This window comes from Quercus robur, chromosome 9, assembly GCF_932294415.1.
Source record: "Quercus robur chromosome 9, dhQueRobu3.1, whole genome shotgun sequence".
Taxonomy (NCBI): Eukaryota; Viridiplantae; Streptophyta; class Magnoliopsida; order Fagales; family Fagaceae; genus Quercus; species Quercus robur.
Window position 1 is genome coordinate 30,049,963 of NC_065542.1, and position 22,878 is coordinate 30,072,840.

General features: G+C 32.9%; 1 protein-coding gene across 1 annotated transcript; it reads left to right on the plus strand.

Moving 5' to 3' along the window:
• The first annotated feature begins 9,185 nt into the window (after window positions 1-9,185).
• Window positions 9,186-11,539, plus strand: LOC126700487 (uncharacterized). The gene is made up of 2 exons (XM_050398658.1): window positions 9,186-10,240; window positions 11,244-11,539. The coding sequence occupies exons 1-2, from the start codon at window positions 9,390-9,392 to the stop codon at window positions 11,308-11,310; spliced, it is 918 nt and encodes a 305-aa protein (XP_050254615.1). The 5' UTR covers window positions 9,186-9,389; the 3' UTR covers window positions 11,311-11,539.
• The last annotated feature ends 11,339 nt before the right edge of the window (window positions 11,540-22,878 follow it).

Genomic DNA, 22,878 nt, shown 5'->3' on the forward strand with positions numbered 1-22,878 from the left:
CGGTTGCCAAACAAGTTTTTCAAAAAACTATTTTTGAAACCAAAAAAATAGAGAGAAAAAAACAATTACCAAACATATTTGTTTATAACAGACTTTTTTTTTTGGACAGTCAAATTTATACCAGACTTAATGTAGCTATCTATTGGGTATACTAGTGATTGCCAAAAATCATAGATTCAGGACAATACTATTGTAAAAGATGAAAAAATTTGAGCACCTATATTAGCAAGTTGATCAAGACGTCTATATGCTTCTTGCTATATACGTTTGATGATAACCTACCATTTCCTAGTGGGAAAGTTCTTGCAATTTTTTTTTATTTTTTATTTTTGACAATTGACAGTATAACCCCACCCCTCCTCACTCCGGGACCACTCGAATTTGGGTCCATAAACCCCTCAAGCCTTTAAGGTACCAACTCAAATAACATGGGCTGTGGTACAATTAAAAACCAAAATATTATAGTTAGGTGAAATTGGAGATGAGTATTGAGAAATTTATAAACCATGAGAGAATCAATTCCAAGTAGTGTGTAAATCCCATATGTTGAGTTAAATATAAGCCTTCCCAACTTGCCAAAAATTTGGCCATAACACTTAGCGTCGTTTGGGAATTTGCTTATTTCTGATAGCTTATTTGTATAGTCTTTATTTATAAGATATAATTTTTGGTATCTTTTATGTTAAATGTGTTATAAAAAGCTAAAAGCTAGTTTATTTATTAAAAAAAAAAAAAAAAAAAGCTAAAAACTAGATTGTTTGCAAAAAAGCTAAGACAATAAGCAAAAAGCAAAACTTTTTCCAACAATTTCAAAACACAAACTAAGAGAGTAGCCAACAATCTAAGAGAGTAACCAACTATTCAATTTTTAGTAAGAGTAAAGTCTTTAAGATACTTCTCGGACTAAGAACCTTGTAACTCAATTAATTAGCACCTTTTGGTGTTTCTAATAAAGACATTTAGAATTTAAATCCCCACTCCCCAACTATCAAAAAGGGAAAAACAAAATTATTAAAAAAAAAGACTTCCTCCCCTAAAAGACCAAGATTACCCCTCCAACTACCATCGGTGTTTCATAAAGCCAAATGGAGGTGGGGTCCAAAATAGTGAAAAATAGCAGTTTGGTTTCGATTTTGTTGTGATTTAGTAGTGTGACATGCACAATAAATAGAATTCAATAGCTTGGTGTATGCTAGTGTGAACTACTTTTGAGTTTAATTTGATGTCGATGGGTAGTGATATGTTGGAAAATAAGCTGATTGCATACTAATTAACCATATATTCCAAGTTGTGAAAACGAAAAAAGTGAAAGCTATGGAAGAACTTCAGAAGACTCAATAAATGTCACATTGTGTTGACACCAATGAAAAATGGATCGCACTTGGAAAAAATTGTGCGGGACCAGGTGGTTGTATACGATGCCATACTTGACCTGCCCAATGACAATCTCTTGTCACATGAATAGGTGTTTCTTTCCAATGTACAATGCATGCAAGATTTATTTGAGAATAAATGATTATTTTTTGTTTTTTTTTTTTTTTTTTTGGAGTTTGGATTTTCTAGATCCAAGTCCAGGAGATGTGGCTTATAGGTGAAAGAGCATGAGATGAGCTTTTTATTTAAAAATAAATAAAAATTAAAGCATATATTTCCGATTAATTTTTCCATGAGAAAGAGAATATAATAGAAGTGAAGATATTATAAAAAAATTCGTAAAAGTAAAAAATACAAATATAGATGAAAAAGAAAATTGAGGGTGCGTACTAGAATGATGATTAAGCATATTGGCCAAAATAAACTAGAATTTGAATGGTGGTACAAGGAATTAAGTATATTTATTTAATATTTACAATAAAATATGTGGGCTGAATGGAACGTAACATAATTTATAAATATGATTTTTCTACTTTAATAATGAAAGATGATGTTGACTAGAAAGAGATCTTCTAGATTATTTTATTAAATAAAACTATTCTAACTCCCGTGTGCCAACGATATTGACACTTCTGTACTAATACTAAATTTTCTTACCCCTAAAACATACGTTATTTATCTTGACTTTCTTAGCCTCATTGTTCTTGCTGAAGCTGACACATATTAGACTAATAAAAAAATGATTTTTATTTTTTATATTTTTTCTGGATAACAACAAAAGTAGGAGGTCGAAGACTTTAGGACAGTGTTGCAACGCATGTTGTTTGTTGTGAAGTAGGAAATAGATAATTAATTATTATGAACTGGCATGATTTAGAAGTTAAGAGTATTGGCTTTAAAATAAGCCTAATAAGGTAAGAGGGAACTCTCTGATAATTATTATTTTTAGAAGTTAGGAGTATTCATTTAAAATATGCGTAACGGATGTTAGTTCTATAGACTACTTGGCTTCTTACAAAGCCTTACTAAACAATTCTGTAATCTTTTATTTGATAAAAAAATATTTTACCAGTTGAATAAATTGAAACCTATATTTTTAATAATTATTTTTTTATATAATGTGTAAATGATGTGCTAAGAGACTAATGTTTCGTGGGGTTTGAAAGATACCCGAGTGGTTTCAGTACTTCCTATAATTTTTTTTTTCGAATAGTCACAGCAATGAGAAAGAGAGAATTTAATATTGATGAAATCTTAGAATCTATAAAAAGAGAATGATAAATGAGGGAAAAAAAAATCCAAGAGAACAAGATTAATCAATTTTTGTGCTTGTTACCTTAGTATGGTTTAACCTTAAGATTAGGAGTAGTGTAGTATTTAGATCGACTATTGTATTGAAAGATCGAGCGACCGTCGACTTTGTATATTGTTGGAGTGAATTGATATAGGTAATTTTTATTCCATTGAGTGTGGATTTCCTTGCTACTTTATTGGATTCATGTGTCTTATTTTGCTCTGGAAATTGGGCTAAGTGAAGTGACTTTTGAGGGGATGTTGAAACTATAACTCAGCTGCTGCAGCGGAATCAAGTTGTATTTAATCCCTAAGGTCATGTTCTTGAGGATGCTCTTGAGTTGCGCCTGGTTTATGTTATTTTTCTTTTTCTCATGTAAAACGCAACAATAATGTCGTTGCTCATGCTCTAGCTGGGAAAGCTAAGGATGTCCCAGACTTATAGGTCTGGATGGAAGATGTTCTTGAGGACTTAGTTCTTCTTGTCTTGTAAGATGTTTATTCATATGTTTGAATGTATAAAAATTTAGTAAACATGTTGCCAGAGATAGTAGCTCATATTCTGAATTTTAAGTAACACTTGTGTCTAGTCTGATAGTCTCACAGTTGGAGCGTCGCAGAGCAAGCGAATTGGAGATAAATTGGAAAATTCAATGTACCAGTTGAAGGTTTCTTTGGAGGTATTACATATATTGGGTTTGTATGTGAGGTATTACATATATTGGGTTTGTATGTCTATGTAATAGCCCAAGACACCCAAATATATTGTAGGCTCAGCTATGGTTAACCGTAGTCTCTATATATATCCACTTAGCATAGTATAGGCGTAGTCACTAAGAAACGTTGATCATTAAGTCAAACCACGTAATTTCTTGTATTCTCTCTCTCTTGCTTTTATACAATTTTAACATGGTATTAGACTCATTCAATCCATGCCTCTCAACCTTTGCCTACAAATTTTTTACAGCCATGGTAAAACTTCAAGTCCCAACCTTAAGGGTTCTTCAACCTCAACTCTGGGACAACAATGTGGGCATGACCATAGTCCATCTCCAAATCTTTACAAGCCATCGCAGACCCACACAAGCTACACCTTCTGTGCCAACTTCAACCCATTGTGACAGCCATTTCACTTTAAAGACACCACTACCAAGCTGCCGTCCTTGCAAATCTCCATCAGATTTAAAACTAGCGAGATTGGCCTTCATAGAACCAACATATATATATGTTTTCCTTGGTCCTCAATCCTCATATGATGTCACAAACTCCCACTTTCACAAAGCCTAAGAACAAATCTACGTAGCATTTCAAAAATCAATCAGAACCAAGGATCCATGCACTGTCACGCACAGCACGTGCCATCTGTGTGTCTCCTGTACTACGGACATGTGTTTACAAATCTTGTTTCATGTGCCTCTACTCATCCCACGTGCTTCATGCGCCAAGCGGCCTCTACTGTGCCATGCGTCAAGTTTGAGGTTAGCCATGTCAGCCCTACCAATGTTAGTAGTGATGTCAACATCTTGCCACGCTAGCAACCACATTAGAAGATTATGCCACATCATCGACACGACAACAGTCTCTTCCACGTCATTAGCTTTGAGTTAGTTTGACATTAGTACTCCTCAATTGACATACCTAACTCGACCGTGACTCCACCTGATCTAAATCTCAAGTTAGATCTCTATTGAACCACAAATTTGAATCGGATCCAAACCAAACCATTGAGTTTGCATTAATTTTGGTCTTTGACCTTGTTAACTTTGAGCGTGAGGGGAAGTGTCAAAGATATTGGATTTATATGTTTATATAAAATAGCTTAGGCAGAAGCAAATATATTGTAGGCCTAATTAGGATTAACCCTAGCTCATATATATACTACGGTCATTATAAAAATATTTGAGCATAGTAAAGATATAGCCGTCGAGGGATAGATTTATAAATTATATGTGAAAGTTGATGGTTTTTAGACCCCTTAAAATACAATTGAATTAACCTAAATAATTAGCCAAGTGGTTACTTAGTCAAATTTAACAAAATTAGGTTATCACAATCAAAACAATCATATCATGCAAAGCAGCGGAAAGATAAATAAGACAAAGATATGATCACCCAAGAAACCAAACCGGTAAAAATCTGAGGAGGATTTAACCTAGCTATCCTCAAGGTAAACCTGAATTCACTATCTTGAAAGAATCGAAGTTCATACAATAAGACTTACAAGCCCACACGCTCGACTTCTTATTCCTACCCACCGGTAGAACTTACTGACACGACCACGTGCAAGCTCCGAATCCACTAACTCTTTCTTTTTTGGATTCACCACCAGATACAAGCACACCTGCTTGTGTTTCTTTAAATTTCAATGGCAACAATTCAGTTGATCATCAAGGTGTAGAGAATATCTCCCCCTTGAAAATCCTAAGTTTGTGTAAAAGAAAGCTCCTCTAGATCTCACAAGAGATTTACACAAACAGCAATATGAGCAACACTAAAACATGGCTAGGGTTTGCCTTTTATACTTAGAACAAATTAGAAAACCCTAAACGTTTTAAACTAACTAGGGCTGAGTTAGAAATCTGCAGAAAAACGCATTATGCCCGAGATTCGATTAATCGAGCTTAAGTTTCAATCGATCGAGCCAGGCCGAAATGCACAATAACTTCTACATTAGCTCGATTCCAACTTTACATAAAAGATATAACTTTGAGCAAGACTAAAACACTACTAACCATATTGTTTTGATCATGGTTTGTCAACAATACATATTAGAATTCTAAATACATAAAAACCTAAGTCTTTAGAACCTAACAGAAGTAAGTCGTCAAGCCAAACCATAGAATCTCTTGTGTTCTCTCTTTCTCCCTCTCTGTCATATCTGCTTCTCTATGATTTTAATTGGAGGCCCTATACATTCATTGTAAACGCTTTAGTTTTTGATAATGAACATTTCGTCACTTGAACAGTTGAACCTATGGATGTAGGTACACTAGACATTACCAAATCAAGTAAATCTTTCTGTTGATTTTCTCTTTTTTCTCTCTCTATTTTTTCGTTAATATTGCTAAGATACGTGATTTACAACTCATTTACTTGGCAATGGAAGTCCTCTAACATGTATTTTTGGGTGATTTTCTTTAAGCTTCATAAAATTTTTTCCGTTGACCAATATCAAATACCAAAAGAATGTTTTATGCCAAAATAACTGGAGAGTAAATCGGATTGTTTAGAACCTCTCTTCTAATACAGAAACTGAATATATATATATATATATATATATATATATATATATCAAAACAACTTGAAGCTTTTGGAATCCACTCACCTATATTCTCATCTCCATATGAAACAATCATGGCTACCACGTTGTTAGGTTCCAAATTACATATCAATTACATTTCATTCGGGTGCTATATATGCTTCGACCATTCAACGTTAGCTATATTCGGCGATCATGTCAAAGGTATAACAATATCTTCAAAGTAGTTGACTCACATAATTGTTAAGTTTTATTTGTTCAGAAGATGGCTGTGCCATTGTCATCATTTTTGCAGCTGAAGTTGTGAACTTTGAATGATAGTTGGAAATTAAGGTAACTAAAGTTTATGAATATAATTTTTGTCACAATCTTGACATGTGTGATTATGAATTGTGAAGAAAAAAAAAATATTTTTCTATGTGAAAATAATGATTCACCAATTACAATTATATATAATTAAGTTATGGCAAAGTCTACTATCATAATAGAACTATAGTTTATATCATTTCCTAATTGTTATTTATCTTGCTATAAACTATAGTTCTATTATTATTATTATTTTTGAAATGAACTATAGTTCTATTATGATAGTAGACTTTGTCATAACTTAATTCTATATAATTGTAATTGGTGAATCATTATTTTCATATGGACAAATAATTTTTGTTCCTTCAAAATTCATATGGAAATTAGAAAATGATATTTTTACACCATAATTGATGTGTGGAAATAGAACCACATGAGATAAATTTATTTTTTTATTTTTTATTTTTAGAATCCACCCTACTTAATATTGGTACTCTTAGCACTGGTTATTTGTTTAGTGAAATAATGGTAGATTATTTGGGTATGGTGAAAGCAAGTCATCAAGATTAATTGAATGTGGATTTAATAGGAAATGACCAGGCAGGTGTTGGGGACAATTAAACATTGGCTTCATGCTTTTAAAAAGCTTAGCCCGTGTATCAAAAAAAAAAAAAAAAAGCTTAGCCCGAGTCAATCTGATGGGAAAGAGAAAAGAAATATTGTTTGGTGGAACAAACTTTACCTGTTCATATAAAAAATAAAAAATAATAAGAACAAACTTTACCCCACAACCCAACTTATTGTTTGAAAAAAGATTCCACTTTACAAAGGCCAGTAATTGATCAATTATTGAATCACAGTTTCTAAATGAATTATAAGGATTGGAAACCCTGCCTATGATTTAGAATTGGTATTGAATAATGCAAATTTTATTAGTTTTAGTGTCATCCGTGAGAATCAAATTTGAATTAAAAGGTTTGTAAACAACTAAACATGAGTAGAACTACTAGCCAAAACCAATTGCTGGAGCTACACTTCAAGGCCCTGGAATCAATGGGCATGAGGAGTTTTCAGGTCACATTTGTGGGGGTTATATATATATATATATATTCTCTTATTATTTTTTGCTAAATTGCAAATTACATTCTTAAATTTTTGAAGTATTTAGATTTTATATCCTGAAATTTCAAAATTTGAATTTTACCTTATGAAAGTTGGGAGTATTTAGATTTTATACTCTGACATTTCAGAATTTAGATTTTACCCCTAAATTTTAAGAGGTTTAAATTTTACTCCCTCAAAAGTTTTGGTATGTTTGGATTTTACACCACGAAATTTCAAAATTTAGAGTGTAAAATTCAAATACTCCCGTAATTTAACGGTAAAATTTAAATTTTGAAATGTAAGGGTATAAAATTCAAACACCTTCAAACTTTAGAGGGTAAAATCTAAATTTCAAAATTTCTAGATGTAAAATTCAAACACTTCAAATTTTAGGATGTAATTTACAATTAACCTTAAAAAAAAAAAAAAAAAAAAAAAAAAAAAACTACAGTTTGCAAGGGACATTGGTTCGGTAATTCTGTAAACTCAATAAAAAAAATCAATCAACTCCGCTTCATAAGCCATGTGGACCTCTCAGCTTCCTTCACTTTCACTTCAACAATGGACTTCACTTTTACTTCAACCAAGTACAAATCAATTACCACACATTATTAGGCTTTTAGCTTTATAGGACAATTTGCTTTTCCAAAATTGGCTTTTAAAAGTATTTGTCATTATCTTCTCAAACAATATTGACACGCAACCATGATACGTAAGCCAAGGCCAACGTGTCAGTCACGGTGAATTATATTTTGTGACTTTTACGGTATAATAATTGCATTCTAATGCTTATCCAAAAAAAAAAAAAAAAAAAAAAATTAGCATTCTAATAAATCATTTGTGAGTTGTGACAGCCATTAACATTTATGTCTGATTATGCTTTTTAGCTAAGTCATATTATGATTAATTTTTTTTTTGGGTAAGAATATTATTATGATTATGCTTATAAACCCAGCTTCATTTAATTATTTTGTTTGAGAGACACACCTAAATCTATGAAGTAATAAAGTTATTTATCTTCTCCCCCTTTTGTGACAAATCTATACTTATTCACGAAAAAAGTACTTTATTTAAAATTAACAAAAAAAAAAAAAAATCTGATTCAGAAAAAATAAAAGATAAAAATAAAGACTTTGACTAAAGAAATACTACTTGACTATAAAAGGTCTAGAAGACAAATAAAAGTATATTTATAAAAGGAGAAAAACAAAGTGCCCTGCCTAGAAAGAAAGTTGAAAATGGTACTCAAGGCTCAATCAGACAATATAATTACTAATCAACGATCATATATTCCACAATCACATAAACTAGTTTTGTATTGTGTACGTGTGCTTGGATTGGACGTTTTTTTTATTCTTTAAAAAAAATGAGCAGATACTTAAGAAATCAATTAATTAATTAAATCCTCATCCTCAACCGACCTTGGGGACACGTTATCAGATATTAAGCCAAAAAGTCAGCAACGTGGAGGGGTCATAGGATATGCATATCAGCGTTTGCTAGCCTTTTCCATCCGCGTTAAAAAAAAAAAGAAGAAGAAGAAGAAAAGAAAGACAAAACCCAAAGCTCCTCAAAAGACCCACAAGTCTAAAAACAAAGAAAGAAAAATTGATATGGCCCTCCATCTAGAACAGCTTGACTTTACAAATCCATCCCTCCCATCCCACCCTAATCAGCAATGACCTACAATAAATCTAGATGCACTAAAAACTGTGAAAATAATTTGAGGACCGATAAGGTAACAAGCTTTTACCTTGGTAAGTAAAAAAAATTACTATTAGTGTCGATTGAGATAGGAACTATTAAAAGTTTTTATTAATAAGTAATAACTCTTTGCGTTCTTAGGATTGCTCATTGCTAATAAGTAATAACCCCTCAATTAAAACTTAGTTTCCAAGAAATTGACAGGAAGACTAAAGGGGTCTGCGATGTTGATAATGTAATGCCCCTACACCACCAACCATTTCCTCTCTTTCAAACTAACCAAACTCAAACACCCTTGTAATCTCTCTCTCTCTCTCTCTCTCTCTCTCAGTTTTACCGGGAGAAAAACATGCTTGAACCTGGCACAAAACTACTCCAAAATCGTACACAATCCACGGATCATACTGGAAAGTTATGTACTGATAGTTATGACAATTCTGAACCCCGGAACTATGGTCCCAGGGTTAGAAAAACTGCTCAAAACTACACAAAATATAATAGCTGGAATGGCATGGAAGTGAAATTTGAACCAGAAATGAAGGCGGTCGATGAGTCTGGCATTTGTTCACCGCCTTTGTGGAAAACAAGCCCACCCAGGAGTCCCCAACACAGAGCAAATCACTACAGAAGCTTATCTCCAACATCAAGAACCCAAGCCATTGCCAGAGGCCAAAGGGAGCTCATGGAAATGGTCAAGAACATGCCTGAGGCTTGCTATGAGCTTTCCTTGAAAGATATTGTGGAGCAACCAAAAGTACTTGAAGCTAGAGGACGAGAAAGTAGTGTGTCAGAAGAGCGGGATTTGAACACTGAGGTTTTGTATAAGAGGGAGAATAGCAAGAAGAGGAATGATAAGAGGGCACAATCACAAGTAGTGAAAAGAAGTGCAAGCATAAATAATGGAGGGTTTTATCTTAAGATGGTGTTTCCTGTATCTTTAGGGTCTAAGAAGAACAATAATAAAAAGAAGAAGAATGATCAGTCTTCTGTGACAAATACAAGTGCAAAAGTTTCTCCTAAGCCTATAGTACAAGATGGATCTTCAAAGGGTGTTGATAAGGAGTGGTGGAAGAAGAGAATTTCAGTATCTGGTGAGAGTGAAAGTGGCAGGTCGAGTAGTAATAGCATGAAAAGCACTGGAAGCAGCAGCAGCAGCAGCAGCAGTAGCAGCAGCAGAAGAAGCAGAAGCAGCAACAACAGGTATGTATGTTAGAAGTTGGTACTCATATTTCGATTACTGGTTTATGTTTCATTAATATCTACTTGTCATAAATATATAGAATTCATCTGGGTTTTGAAATTTTGAATGGATAATTGGGAAATTTGTTATCAATGAAGGTTATGAATTTGGAGACAAGTGAAAAGCAGTATGGTTTTACATGTTTGGACTTCAATGGTTTGTTTTTTGCATACAATTTTCTATTCAAAATTCATTTTTTGGGAATTAAAGAATCTATTTTCTTGTCTATTAGGAAAGTAAATCTGGGTTTAAAAAAAAAAAAATTTATTTTATAAATTAACCCAATTATTTTCTTGACATTTTAGAAGCTGCTCTGGTCTGAAACAGAGGAACCCTGTTTTTGATGGATCCATTGTTTAAAAAATATATATATATTTTGCGTCTGTAATAAGTTAATAATTATAAATCAATTGGTTATTCTTGTTCAAAAATCAGGTTTTTGTGAAAATTCAATCTAGACTCTAGAGTATTCTGATGAATGTTGAAAGGAAAATATGCCTTTAATATCTATCCTATAACAATATTGAAGTCCAAACTTTCTGCTCGTACAACTTAGCTGTCCAGGTAGATAGATGCTTCTGCTTTGGCCAAACCTCTAATTTAGGCCAAGTACAAATGAATGATGTGGAAAATTTGGCAGTTGGGAATAGTTCATAGCATATAATATGTTTTCATTCAATGCTCAATAATTTTGCAGGGTTGGGTGTTCTGCTTCTGCCAAACATATTTAATTACTATCAAAACTCAAAAGCCATTAAAGGGATAAACAGATATTTAAGAATAACTCCAGACCCTTCTTAGTTACAAATATTGGCCTGCAAAATTAAGTAGTTGGTGTTAAATTAATTGGAAAATTTTATTACTAAATTTGAGCAACCTTTTCGGCAATTCTTGTCAATTTATTTATTATTAATTAGTATTTGGTAGAGATATTTAAATGTTGGAGGAATTAATGTAATGCAGGAAAAAGAGTGGTGGTTGCTGGTCCTTCATCCGCAACAAGAAAAGGCAAATGCTGCGGATTGAATGAGGTCACTAGCTCTAATAAAAATAGGAGAGCACAATATAAACCATGTAATTATTCTCCCAATAATGATTAGGTACGGAGGAGTATAGATTATCTGAGTTTGCAAATTAGTGTGTTTATTATTATATTCTTTACAGATTTTGTAAGTTTGTTTCCTTTTTCTCCCTTTTCAATTTCCCTAAAAATCCTACTGCCTTGTTTGCCAAATAGATGAGTGATTGTTTTGGTTTTACAGATCCTTTGTTCTTGTAATTTTCTTTAATAGTGAGCAGTTTTTTTTTTTTTTGGTTAAAAGGAAATGAATAAAACAAACAAGAGTTATCCCACACTAGAGGTGAGACGAGCGCTAACAGTTCTATTAATATACACGCCAGCCAAATCCGAATTAACTAAACACAAAACGCCAGTACTTGGCGGATGATTAAATACAACAAAAGCATCATCCATTAAACATCCCCATCTTGCAAGCGCATCAGCACAACAATAGTGAGCAGTTTTAAATGGTTAATAAGGGTCTATCAGAAAGAGACAATTATGAGGCAGAAGACTTTAATTTAATCCAACGCAATGTTCACATTTCTTTTGCTGGTCCTGTCACTAGTCAATGGAATGAGCCAAAAGTATTTGAATCAACTTTGTTCAGATTCTTTCGCGTGCCCTTCTTTTTCTCCATTTCTTTTAAGTTAAAAAAATGAAGGTTAGATTTTCATAATGCCGGTGCAAAAGATTGATCAAACGAATGACGTATTATCTTTAGTTTCAAGGTCCGTTTGGGTAGTGTGGCTGTGTTTACGTTTTGTAAGTTTTGGACCTTTTTTTTTTTAAGTCTAGCGCGTTATGTCCGGTTCATTGGTCATGAACAGTGATATTAAGTCAATGAATAGTGCTGAATAGTAATAAACAGAAAAAAAAAAAAAAAAATTTTTATTGTTTTCAATTTTCAACAAAATAAGTTGTATCCAAACGTATACTCAATCTCCCCCTTCCCCTTATTTTAATACACTCCGGTTTCAATCTAATGCTTTTACCGACAAAGCTATTTTACAAATCCTCCAAACCAATCTAAAGGTAAACTTTTTTCCGTTTTGACTTATCTAAAACCATTCCCATAGTTGATAATGATCACCCTTTTAAATTCTCCATAACAACCTTTGATTCTTGATTTTTCTTTCCATCTCGAACAAATGAAAATAGATACAGTCCATGTTATGATCAAATAACATGAAATTAAAACTTTATGGAAGGTTGAAGATACGTGGAACATGAATGATGAGGTTTGGAGTGGGATATCAAATGAATAGGTATTGTTAGGGTCAAATTTGGAATGACAAGTTTAGGTGAACTTGGGTCTTTTCATTATCATTATCATGATCACAATATAGCATAATGAGGAAAAAGAGGAAAACCGCTGGAGAGTTAGGTGAAGACTAATAATGCATGACTTGAGTTTTGTTCTTATTTGGAGATTCAGATAATATGGTCTTATACCAATTTTGTGTAATATGTTGACAAAACCAACTTTGTTATGCCCTTTTAGGAAAAACGTCCTATAAAGAATTTGCTAAATTTAACCAAATTTCAGGCAAAAATTGGTCGATGAAGTGCTTTTTCTTGTGTTTGTGGCTAGGACATGGGCTTGCTCATGTGCCTAGAGATTGGCAAGTGTTCTAAGCTCACTTAGCTAAATCTATCTTTTAAGTTCATAGATAAGCTCAATATAGGTCTACTCTTTACTTTCCACACCACACTCCAAATTTGGGCCATATCCAAAAATTAAAAGAAAAATCAGAAAAATAGTGGGCCCCAAAAGATTAGACTTGCTTTGTATGGACCTTTAGAAAAGATAAGCATCAACAGGAATTTAATAAACCACTATTTTTACCCTCACCTTAATAATGCAAGTCATCTACTCTTATTCTTCTTCAATTTATTTAGTTAAAAAAATACTATAAATAAATAAATAAAGACCTTATCATATACGTTTAAATGTCACTATTATACCATTATTGTTGGTAGGATCGATATTACTAATGCTGTGGTGATATGCTATTGTGAATGAATGTTGCTCCTGTAAATGAGGCTGCTATTGATGTTGCAATATGCTTGGCGCAGCTATGCTGTGGTGTTTAGTGTGTCAGTACTGGTGGTGTGCTAACGCTAAGTATGTTGAGCTACTATAAGCTGCTATTTAATTACTTTAATTACATAGAATGCTAAACTAGAAGCTGTTCAGAGTTGCAGTACTGTATTAGTTAAAGGAAGTGTATTAGGTAATTCAAAATGTGCGCATATAGTTTTGGTGAAATGGTACTATAAGCATTTAACAGGCTATAACTACTTGGCTAATTTATATGTGCAAATTAATTCAGTTCCAGCATGTGATAAATCATAGGAGTTTGCTAGAAGTATGTTATTGTTTTAGTAGTTAATTGTTAGTTAGTTCGCCAACTGTTAGGATGTTTTGGCTAGGAACTCGAGTAGCTTAGAGATGCATAATAGGTTGTAGTGAGTAATATACTAATATGGATGGCAATTAATGAAATAAAGAATTCTAGTTCTTACTTTCTTTGTAATAAATCTCACCTTCTCTGGTTCTCATTCAATCTTCTCAAGAAGGCCTAGTTCCCTAACCATTACACAAACTTTAGCATGTTTTTATCAAAGGGAATATATTGTTATACACATGTACACTATGTTGTTGTAACTTTTTTTTTTAGGGGGATTATGTTGTTGTAACTTGAAATTGAAAACATGCCAAAGGCCTTATAGCTGAATTGGCACTTCCTCATGCACAAAATGATGGGGGGTCTACAGGGGAAAGGGTTCGAGCTACAGGATTAGCAGCATGTTGTAATTATCTCTCAAATTTTTTTTTTTTGAAAACATGATTTTAAGTTACGTTTTCAATTATGAAACATTGAATATAACAAACATATTATGAAAAGTTATTTTCATAATATAACTTATTTTTGAAAAGTTATTTTCATTTTTTTCTATAAAAAAATCTTCTCATTTTTTTTTTTTTTTTGGGTGAGAATCTTCATTGTGGACTTAAATGTAACTTTAATACCTATATATTATGAAATGAATAACGAAATGGAGGTTTATGAATTGAAATTTGTGAAATTGCAACACTAAACTTATTTATTTATTTATTTATTTTTTATGCTTTCTGACCTAATATATAATTTATAAATGTGGATCGTATCATAAAATTTATATGAAGGTGATATAATAGGTTATAAATGTATTCGGGCCCATCTGGTGTTGCGTAACCAGACTCCTTAAAGAGTTTTAATACCTTTAAATCTCTTTCACGCGAGAAACATAGGTGTTTGGAAAATTTTTAAAAGATCCTTAAGACAACCCCAAATACCTCAAAAAGTGCATTAAGTTAAAGCTCAAATTTGGGGCTTTTCCCTTAAAATTCCTTTGAGCACTGTAGAGCTTTTAAGAAATAATTAGTTTAAAAAAAAAAAAAAAAAAAAAAAAAAAAAAAAAAAAACCCTTTGTTGTAACACCCAATGCCCAATTGTTTGTTCCCTTCACTCTCCCCTCATTCTAAAAAGAATTAGCTTGCCCATTAGAGAGTTGTGCTGTGGAATTACGAATTTGGACAACCTAGAGGCAACAGGGAAGAATTTTATGCCTTAGGAAAGAGATTCTATTGCCACAAAAAGTTTGCACAACTTGCCACGTGGCAAGTTGTAAGTGATGGAGAAATATTAGCAATGAGTTATGTTAAAACTTGTGAAACTTTTTGTGGCATTAGCATTTCTCCTTAGGAAATCTGAAAGAATTACCTCTATGACAACCCAAAGGCTAGAGTGTTAGAGTTTATCCCACATCGGTTGTGCGTGTTAGAGTTTTAATTCTTATAACCCCAGGCTACTACTATAAAGGTTAGATCCTTTTGTAGTAATCCTCTGGTTATTAATAATGTATTATAAACCTGTTTAAAAAACTATATATTACTTTCATGTTTGTGTGTTCTAATAAGTATTATTGTTTCCTCAAAAAAAGAAAAAAAAGGCTAGTGTGGCTGGTGTTGTGGAATTATACATTTGGACAACCTAGAGGCAACATGGTAGAATTTTATGTCTAAAGAAACCTGAAGGAATTACCACTATGAGAACCCGAAGGCAACAAAGTGATGAATGTTATGTACAAGGAAACTCGAAATAATTACTAGTAAGACATCCCCAAAGGCAACAAGAAATATGTCTTGGAGATTCTTAAATTTTTTTTTTGATGTTTTACGCTTTTTTTTTTTATTTCGACGATAATGTTTTCTAAAAAAATAAGTCATTTTTCAAAAAGAAATTTCTATAAAATTATCCTATTTTCTTATATTTGGTAGTAAATTTAAATGAGTTGAAAAACAATTTCCTAATTTCTCTTATTTAGTTTTAGCTTGTTGCGAGATAGAGTTGTTTTCCAAAAATATTTAATGGGAAACAATTTTTAAAATTAAGTCATACTTTTCTGTTGATCAAAGACAATTTTCTTTTAATTTTTTTTTTAATGTTCTCAAATCTTGAAAAATATGAAAAACTATCTTTACATAAGGCTTTTCATTGAAACAAATGGAGTGTGGTTTTTTTTTTTTTTTTTTTTTTTGGCAGGGCGGAACCTTGAAATGAAATGGTGATTATGGGGTTAACCTTAATTTGGCTAGAGAAAAAATAGACCACAGAATTACCACAGTATCATGTTTGAGTTGTTTCTACATTTGCGGAGTGCTTTTGTGAGGAGAGATTGTTCTCCTCCCTTTTTGTCTCCTGTATTTTGTCGAATTATGGAGATGTAACCACAATTTGAAGGAACTAGAAAATTGCCCCAGTATCGTGGTTATGACTATGTTCGATTTTCCCTTTATAGGCTACGCTTGAGTGAGGTTTTGTTTGGCACCGTGTTTGGTCTTATCCATGGCATTCTCTATTTAGGATATTTTTGGTTGGTTTGAATTGCGCTTGGGGCAGAGGAGCTTTGTGGCTTTTTAGATTATTCAAACTAATAACCAATCTTATATTGGATTTTCTTTTTTTGTTATTTTCTAGGGGGCTAGCAGTGATCAAAGGATGAACAGTCTTGCTTAGGTTGTTGCAAACTTGAAAACCCATTCTTGGAATCCATAGGATTTGAATCAGCTCAAAAATTTCAGGAATATTCAAAAAGTTTGGACAACCAAAAATTTTTCTTATTTGAAATATTGAGGATCATTTCTTTCCTTCTTGGTTCTCTATTTATTTTAAAACTTTTAGAGAAAGCTCAAAAAACTATCAAAACCCATTTAGTATGTTGAAAGTTTTATTTATTTATTTATTTATTTTTAATATATACATTAAGAAAGGCTGAACAAGACCATGTTTACTACTATGTGATTAATGGGGTGTCTTCATTTGATGACCATCTCTTGCCAAGAACATGGAGCATGCCACTAGGTATATACTATTTGGGTAAGGCATGAGCGTCTATCAAGTGATCGGGGGGGCCATCGAGCACACGAGTGTCCATTAAGTGAATGAACACCTTTTTATTGATTTACGTAAGGTTTGTGCAACAGGTATTTAAGGTCACGTGTTTAAGCTTTAGAATTTTACGGTTTGGAGGTGGATTCTATCATTTTAAGGCATGTTGCCTTTGGTGTGGGCGATTTATATTCCATTATCATCAGCAATTGACCAAGAGTTCATTCGTTGTATGCAAATATGGGGTCTTGGGTGCTTCTCAAAAAAAAAAAAAAAAAAAGGGTCTTGGGTTGATAGATGTTGGAGTTGGCTCATAGTTATTTCTTGGCCAACTAGCCCAAAGACTTTATAGGCCTAGCTGAGTGGAGCAAGAGAGAGAGAGAGAGTAAATTTTATGATTTTTCCATTATTATTATTATTATGCATAGAAGGAATTTTTGTTTTTAGAAATATATTAATTTTTAAAATTATTATGTTCATTAAATAATAACTATTATAGCGTTTTTTTTAGAGAAATAACTATTCCTCACTTTAAGAGATAACTATTCATAACAAATACTTATTTCGCGTAATGAAAATTCAATCAAACAACCAAATTGTTATTCTACAAAATAGCCATTTCATTCAAATATCTATTTGCAGATATCAAACATGCCTTTATAATTAAGTAATGGAGGAATATTTCATTCAAATATCTATTCGCATGTATCAAACATGTCCTTATAATTAAGTCATAATATATTCCTCGTTATTGCTTGGAGAAATGTTTTATTCATACTTTATTCCTCTCCTAAATTATGAAACCTTGATTCCATCCTTGGTTAGATACACATAAGTTTAAAACCAACTTCCCCAAGCCCCATTGAGCTCCACCTTAGTTGTTACCCATACTTACGCATAATACATGTACACCATCACCGTACTCATTACCACCACCAAGTGTTCCTAATTAACCTTCTTGTCCTTGGAAAACATTGAAAACAAAATGATACCTGAGCATAACCCTTGAAAACTCGCATGGTAAAAACCATTATTTTAAAAATTGAACTGGATTTGCTGATCAATCGGGAAACAAACCTTAAGTTGGTCTGGTAAAAATTGAGAACCGAACCTCATGGTAAAAGTTGTACACACCCTGTAATACCCAGAAAAAAAATAAATAAATAAAAGGAAGGGTAATTAAGTAAATCTTTTGTGGGGTCAATTTTTATAATTTATAATTATAAGGGAGTTTTTAGAAAATAAAGTTGAAACCCTAGCAATATATATAAACTTATCATGTCAACGTACATGGGGAGATATTTTGGAGAGAGGAGACTACTCAAATTACTCAAGTAGAGAATGTTTGACGGCACAATTGAGGTAAGAGCTTAAGAATTTCCTTCTTGTCAAATCTAAGTTTTATTTAGAATTAGAGTATTTCTTTTATGTGAGTATTGTGGTCAATAGTGAAACTATTTAAATATTCAAGAGTTTGAATAATACAAATGCCTGCAGATTTTCTCTAGGTGATGAGATTTAATCTTTTTTTGAGTTTTATTGAGTTATGCAAAGATAGAGGCTATAAACTTTTGGGCTTAATAGTCAGGTTTCTCCACGGTTTTCTTGGCAAAAATGGCCCATTAGCATCAATTTTTGAAATATTTAGCAACAGAGCACTGTTTCGGAAATAATTGGGGAAATACCACTTTTTGTGGTACTCGAGCTTGGTGAGCTCGAGTACCCCATTTTTCTGTTCCAACGTGGCACTTGATGTTGGAACAGAAAAATTTTAAAAATAAACTTGGTACCCGAGCTCCTGAGGCTCGAGTACTGCGCCCATATTGTCTCCCTATTACCCCACAGTTAAACCATATGTTCCCAGAGCTTACACCATCTGTTACCCAGAGCAAAACATACCCACAAACCAAACCTCTCAATCTCGCTATCTCCCTCTCTCAATCTCGCTATCTCCCTCTCAATCTAAAGCTATTTCCACACAAATACTCTCATTCTGCCTCTCAATCTCGCAAATACTCTCATTCTCCCTCTCAATCTCGCGATCTGCTTCATTCTCCGTCTCCGTCTCGCTCTCGGTCTCCCTCTCACAAGGTATGTCTCGCTCAGCTTGTGGGTATTTTTGTTTGTAAATTTGTTATTTTTATGCATAGTTTGATTCTGGGTTTTGATCAATTTAGTTAGTTAGTTAATTTATATTTTTCGGTGATTACTAGAATGTTGGTCTGGTTGTGCTTGTCTTTTGGGTTCAATTCTGGATTCACTCATGAAAGGTTCTGTCCATGAAAGTCAGCAAATAATGACGCCTACGGATTGAAACCCCAAATTCTACCTCAATAATTTAAAGATATAGGAATGATACCAATCTAGATATCGACATGGATGTTTCATTCAGATATGGACCAAACATAAAATTAAAAATTAAAAATTAAAAAGGATATTTTAATTTGGGACAAAATTTAGGCAAAAATAAGTTTTGTACATTAGGTTCCCCAAATAAATACAAACACATGGTTGCATTGACCAATGAAACACAAACAATATTATATTTCCAAAGACAAGTAACTTCAATGCAGCTGTGTTTGAACATAATTGGGAAGCATATATTGCACCTAAGCACCTAAGATATTGTGCATAAACTTTACCCTTTTATTTGATTTAGTTTAACCACACATGAAATATAGAAGAAGAACAACAACAAAAACAAGAAATAAAAATCATAAGAATTTAGGTCTCCAAAGTTGTGCTGAGAATCGTCAGGCTGCCAATGTTGATAGGAGGAAGTGCCTTTCATGTTATAGTAGATAGATCACACTAATTTGAAGAAAAGCAGATCTTTGATCTTTATCGTGACCCTGTTAATGATTCTTAAACAAAAAGAGAAGTTTCATATCAAGATGATTTGATAAATAGCTTCATAATCTAAAAGGAAAATTTCAGTTTGAAATAATATATAAAACATCATTATACCATTAATTTTTCTATATATTGGTAATTTACACACACACCTTGTATGGGTCTTGAACCCACAACTACACCCCCTACCTTGCTCTTACAAGGGAAGAAGCCATTCGAGCCAGAGCTCATTAGCTCTAATATCATTATATCATCACTGATATCTAGAAGCCTTTTACTGAACAATCGAACATAAAAACTATCCTAAAACCATATAAAGTGCGAGCCCACAACAAAAATAGAATTAAACATAGTCCTCTTTACAAGAATGTATAATAAGCACCTTCTTCATGCGGGTCTTGATTTCAGATTTGCGGGGTTTGTTGTAGATGCGCCTTTTCTCAGCTTGACGAGCCCTCTTTGCAGCTGAGTCTGCTTTCTTAGTTGGAGCCGCCTCACACACTGCTTTCTTGAAAAATTCACAAAACCCAGAATTTCAAATCGTCCTAAAATTTCATTACCAGAACTTGGGGTTCTGAGAAAAGAAATGAACAAGGAATTGTCATTCATTGGAACTTGAAAAGGCCAAGACATAAAATTAAAATAAAAAAAACTTTATTCAACTGTACTTTAGCAGTTGGGTTATTTTCAATTTTTGAAATTAACAACATGAATCATAAAAATCTAGTCTGCTGTGCAGCCAGTGATTTATTTTGGCAGCTGGAATTGTTTTGAGACTGAAGTTTAGTTTGTCCTGAATCTTCTGGACCAGTGATTGAAATTTCAGTCTCTTTCATTGATTTAGTACTGAAGCCACCATTAGTCATGAAGTAAGGCTGTTGTTTAATAGAATTCATTTCCTCACATATTCTTTGTTGCTTTGCACCCAAACTAAGGTAGGCATGCTCATTTTGTTCCAATGGCCTTTTCCGAAATGATTCTTGACACATCACACCCTCTAATTCTCTCACATCAAGTAGAAGAACCAGTGTATTTAACTCTACTTGATTGCAGTAAAAAGAAACAAGATGGCCGTAAGTCATTTAAGACAACTCCTTGAGAGTGTGCAAAATCCACTAACTCCACAATCTGCCTGAATATAAGCACACTTTCAGCTTTGTTTAGTTTACTATGCCCAGGTTTAAGCCAATCTCTTAGGCTGATCCCATCATTGAACCGTTCAGGACCAGACCTATCAATTCTATGTGTGCAAGACTGACCATTGTTGGCACTTAATTTTATAATGAGAAATATATAATACAAATCCATAAAACATATTTTGTAGCACTGCTGGTTCCAACTTCCAAACATTTTTTTTTTTTTCAAAAATTCTTGCAATTGGATTTGAAGTTTAGACTTAAAATATGGGTTTCTTCAAGTTTCTGTAAGACTTCTTCCATGTTTGGTCTTTCTTGTTCATTTGGAGTAGTACATTGAACAGCTATCGATAATACATTTTGAAATTCAGTTACAATATAAGCCCCACTTAAGCATGGATCTGCCATGGCACTTATGCTTCCTCCTTTCATTATTGCATTCCTTGCCTGTATTAGTGACAATTGACAATAGAAATATATTCAGCTAATCCGCTGGAATTTACCATCTTAGGTGAAAAAACTACTTATAAAATAGTAACATGCTAAACTATATGGGAGACAACATGTTAAATAGAGCATACCTCTTTAAACAGAGATTCTGGCTTTCTTCCTGTCAAAAGTTGAAGTAGCACAACCCCAAAATTGAAAACATCATTTGTAGTGGTTTCCATCCTTTCAGTCTTTAACTTGTAGTTTGATAAGATGGGTCTGAAATCTTAGGCTCTAGTTTCTCAGTCAGTAATATGTTTGCTAACTGAGACATATTGGAGTATTAGTTATTAGCACCATCACACTTAATATTAGCTATAGGTGAAATTAATTAATTTTACCTTTTTGTGACTCTACCTTTTAGGATTACCTTAAGGTATAGTTTTGTTCTTAAATTAGAAATAGATACTCAAACAATTAACATAGTATTGAAGTCATACATGCATGTACTTAGTTCGTTTTTGTCTTTGTTTTTGTTCCCCTTCTGTTGAGATCTTAGTCCACCATTTGATGTCATAGACTCACAGCCAGACAATATATGCAACTAGAGCTCAAATTTCAAGTTGGAAGAATTTCATAGGTTTTTCTTTCTTTTTGAAACTAACATATGGAAATCTGTTATTCTCTTCTTTATACAACGGTGAACTTCTAATAATCCTTAAAACTTTAGAGTTAATACTCTCAAGTCTCATTCTTTTCAAGTCTAAAGCAGCAAGTTAACCATGTGAAGAGGAAAGCTTGTAACTTGTTGGTTGAATTTGCACTTATAAAAATAAGAAGAAACATTTGTGATCGTTTTGGTCTTGTATGGTTCTCCATGATTTGTACTTTGTAGTTTCCCTCCCCATGTATTGATCTTTCCAACATTGTTCAATACGCATATCATGGAAGATGTTATTCTTTCTGCTAAATATAGTTAAGGAAGACAAGGCTCACACCTCAGTCCATACTTGTGGTGCTATTATTTCATAATTGCTAGAATTTTATTGTTTCTTCATTTTCTGTTTGATTTTGTTTTCTTTCATTCTTTCTGCTGCTTCTTTCTGTTCAAGAATGGCAGTGGCTTTTGTCTCCAATATTTTTTTCAGCATACTGGGTTAATGCAAATGTGAATATGCAAGCTTATTTGAATATTTTAGATTTATTAAAAAGAGAATTTATGCAATTTGTATTGTGAAGAATGTTATTGCACCACACAATCGCGTACTCAAATTTTTTTTGTAATTCATTTTATTCAAGTCAATAAGCCATTGAAACTCTATATTTGAGAAGAAAATTGAACTACCCATGATGCGCTTACATTTTTGGCATTTTTTGGGTGTGATTGGTATGTAAATAACCCAAATGGCGAAAAGTGACAGCATCAAAATTTATTTCAAGATTTTGTACTAATTAAATCAATTAAAATTTATTAATGACTGCAATCTCTTATTCTTTAAGGAAACTGATATGGTTTTGAGAATACTGATTACCAATGTGAACGGGAACTTGGTATTGTGGTCCAAATGTATATCTTTCCAATGTTACTCGGAAAATTATAATTGTATCCCGGACCCATGAGCTGCACAAATCTTTTCACGCACTCACGCACATGCACACATTGCAAGATAAAAAGTTCTGTC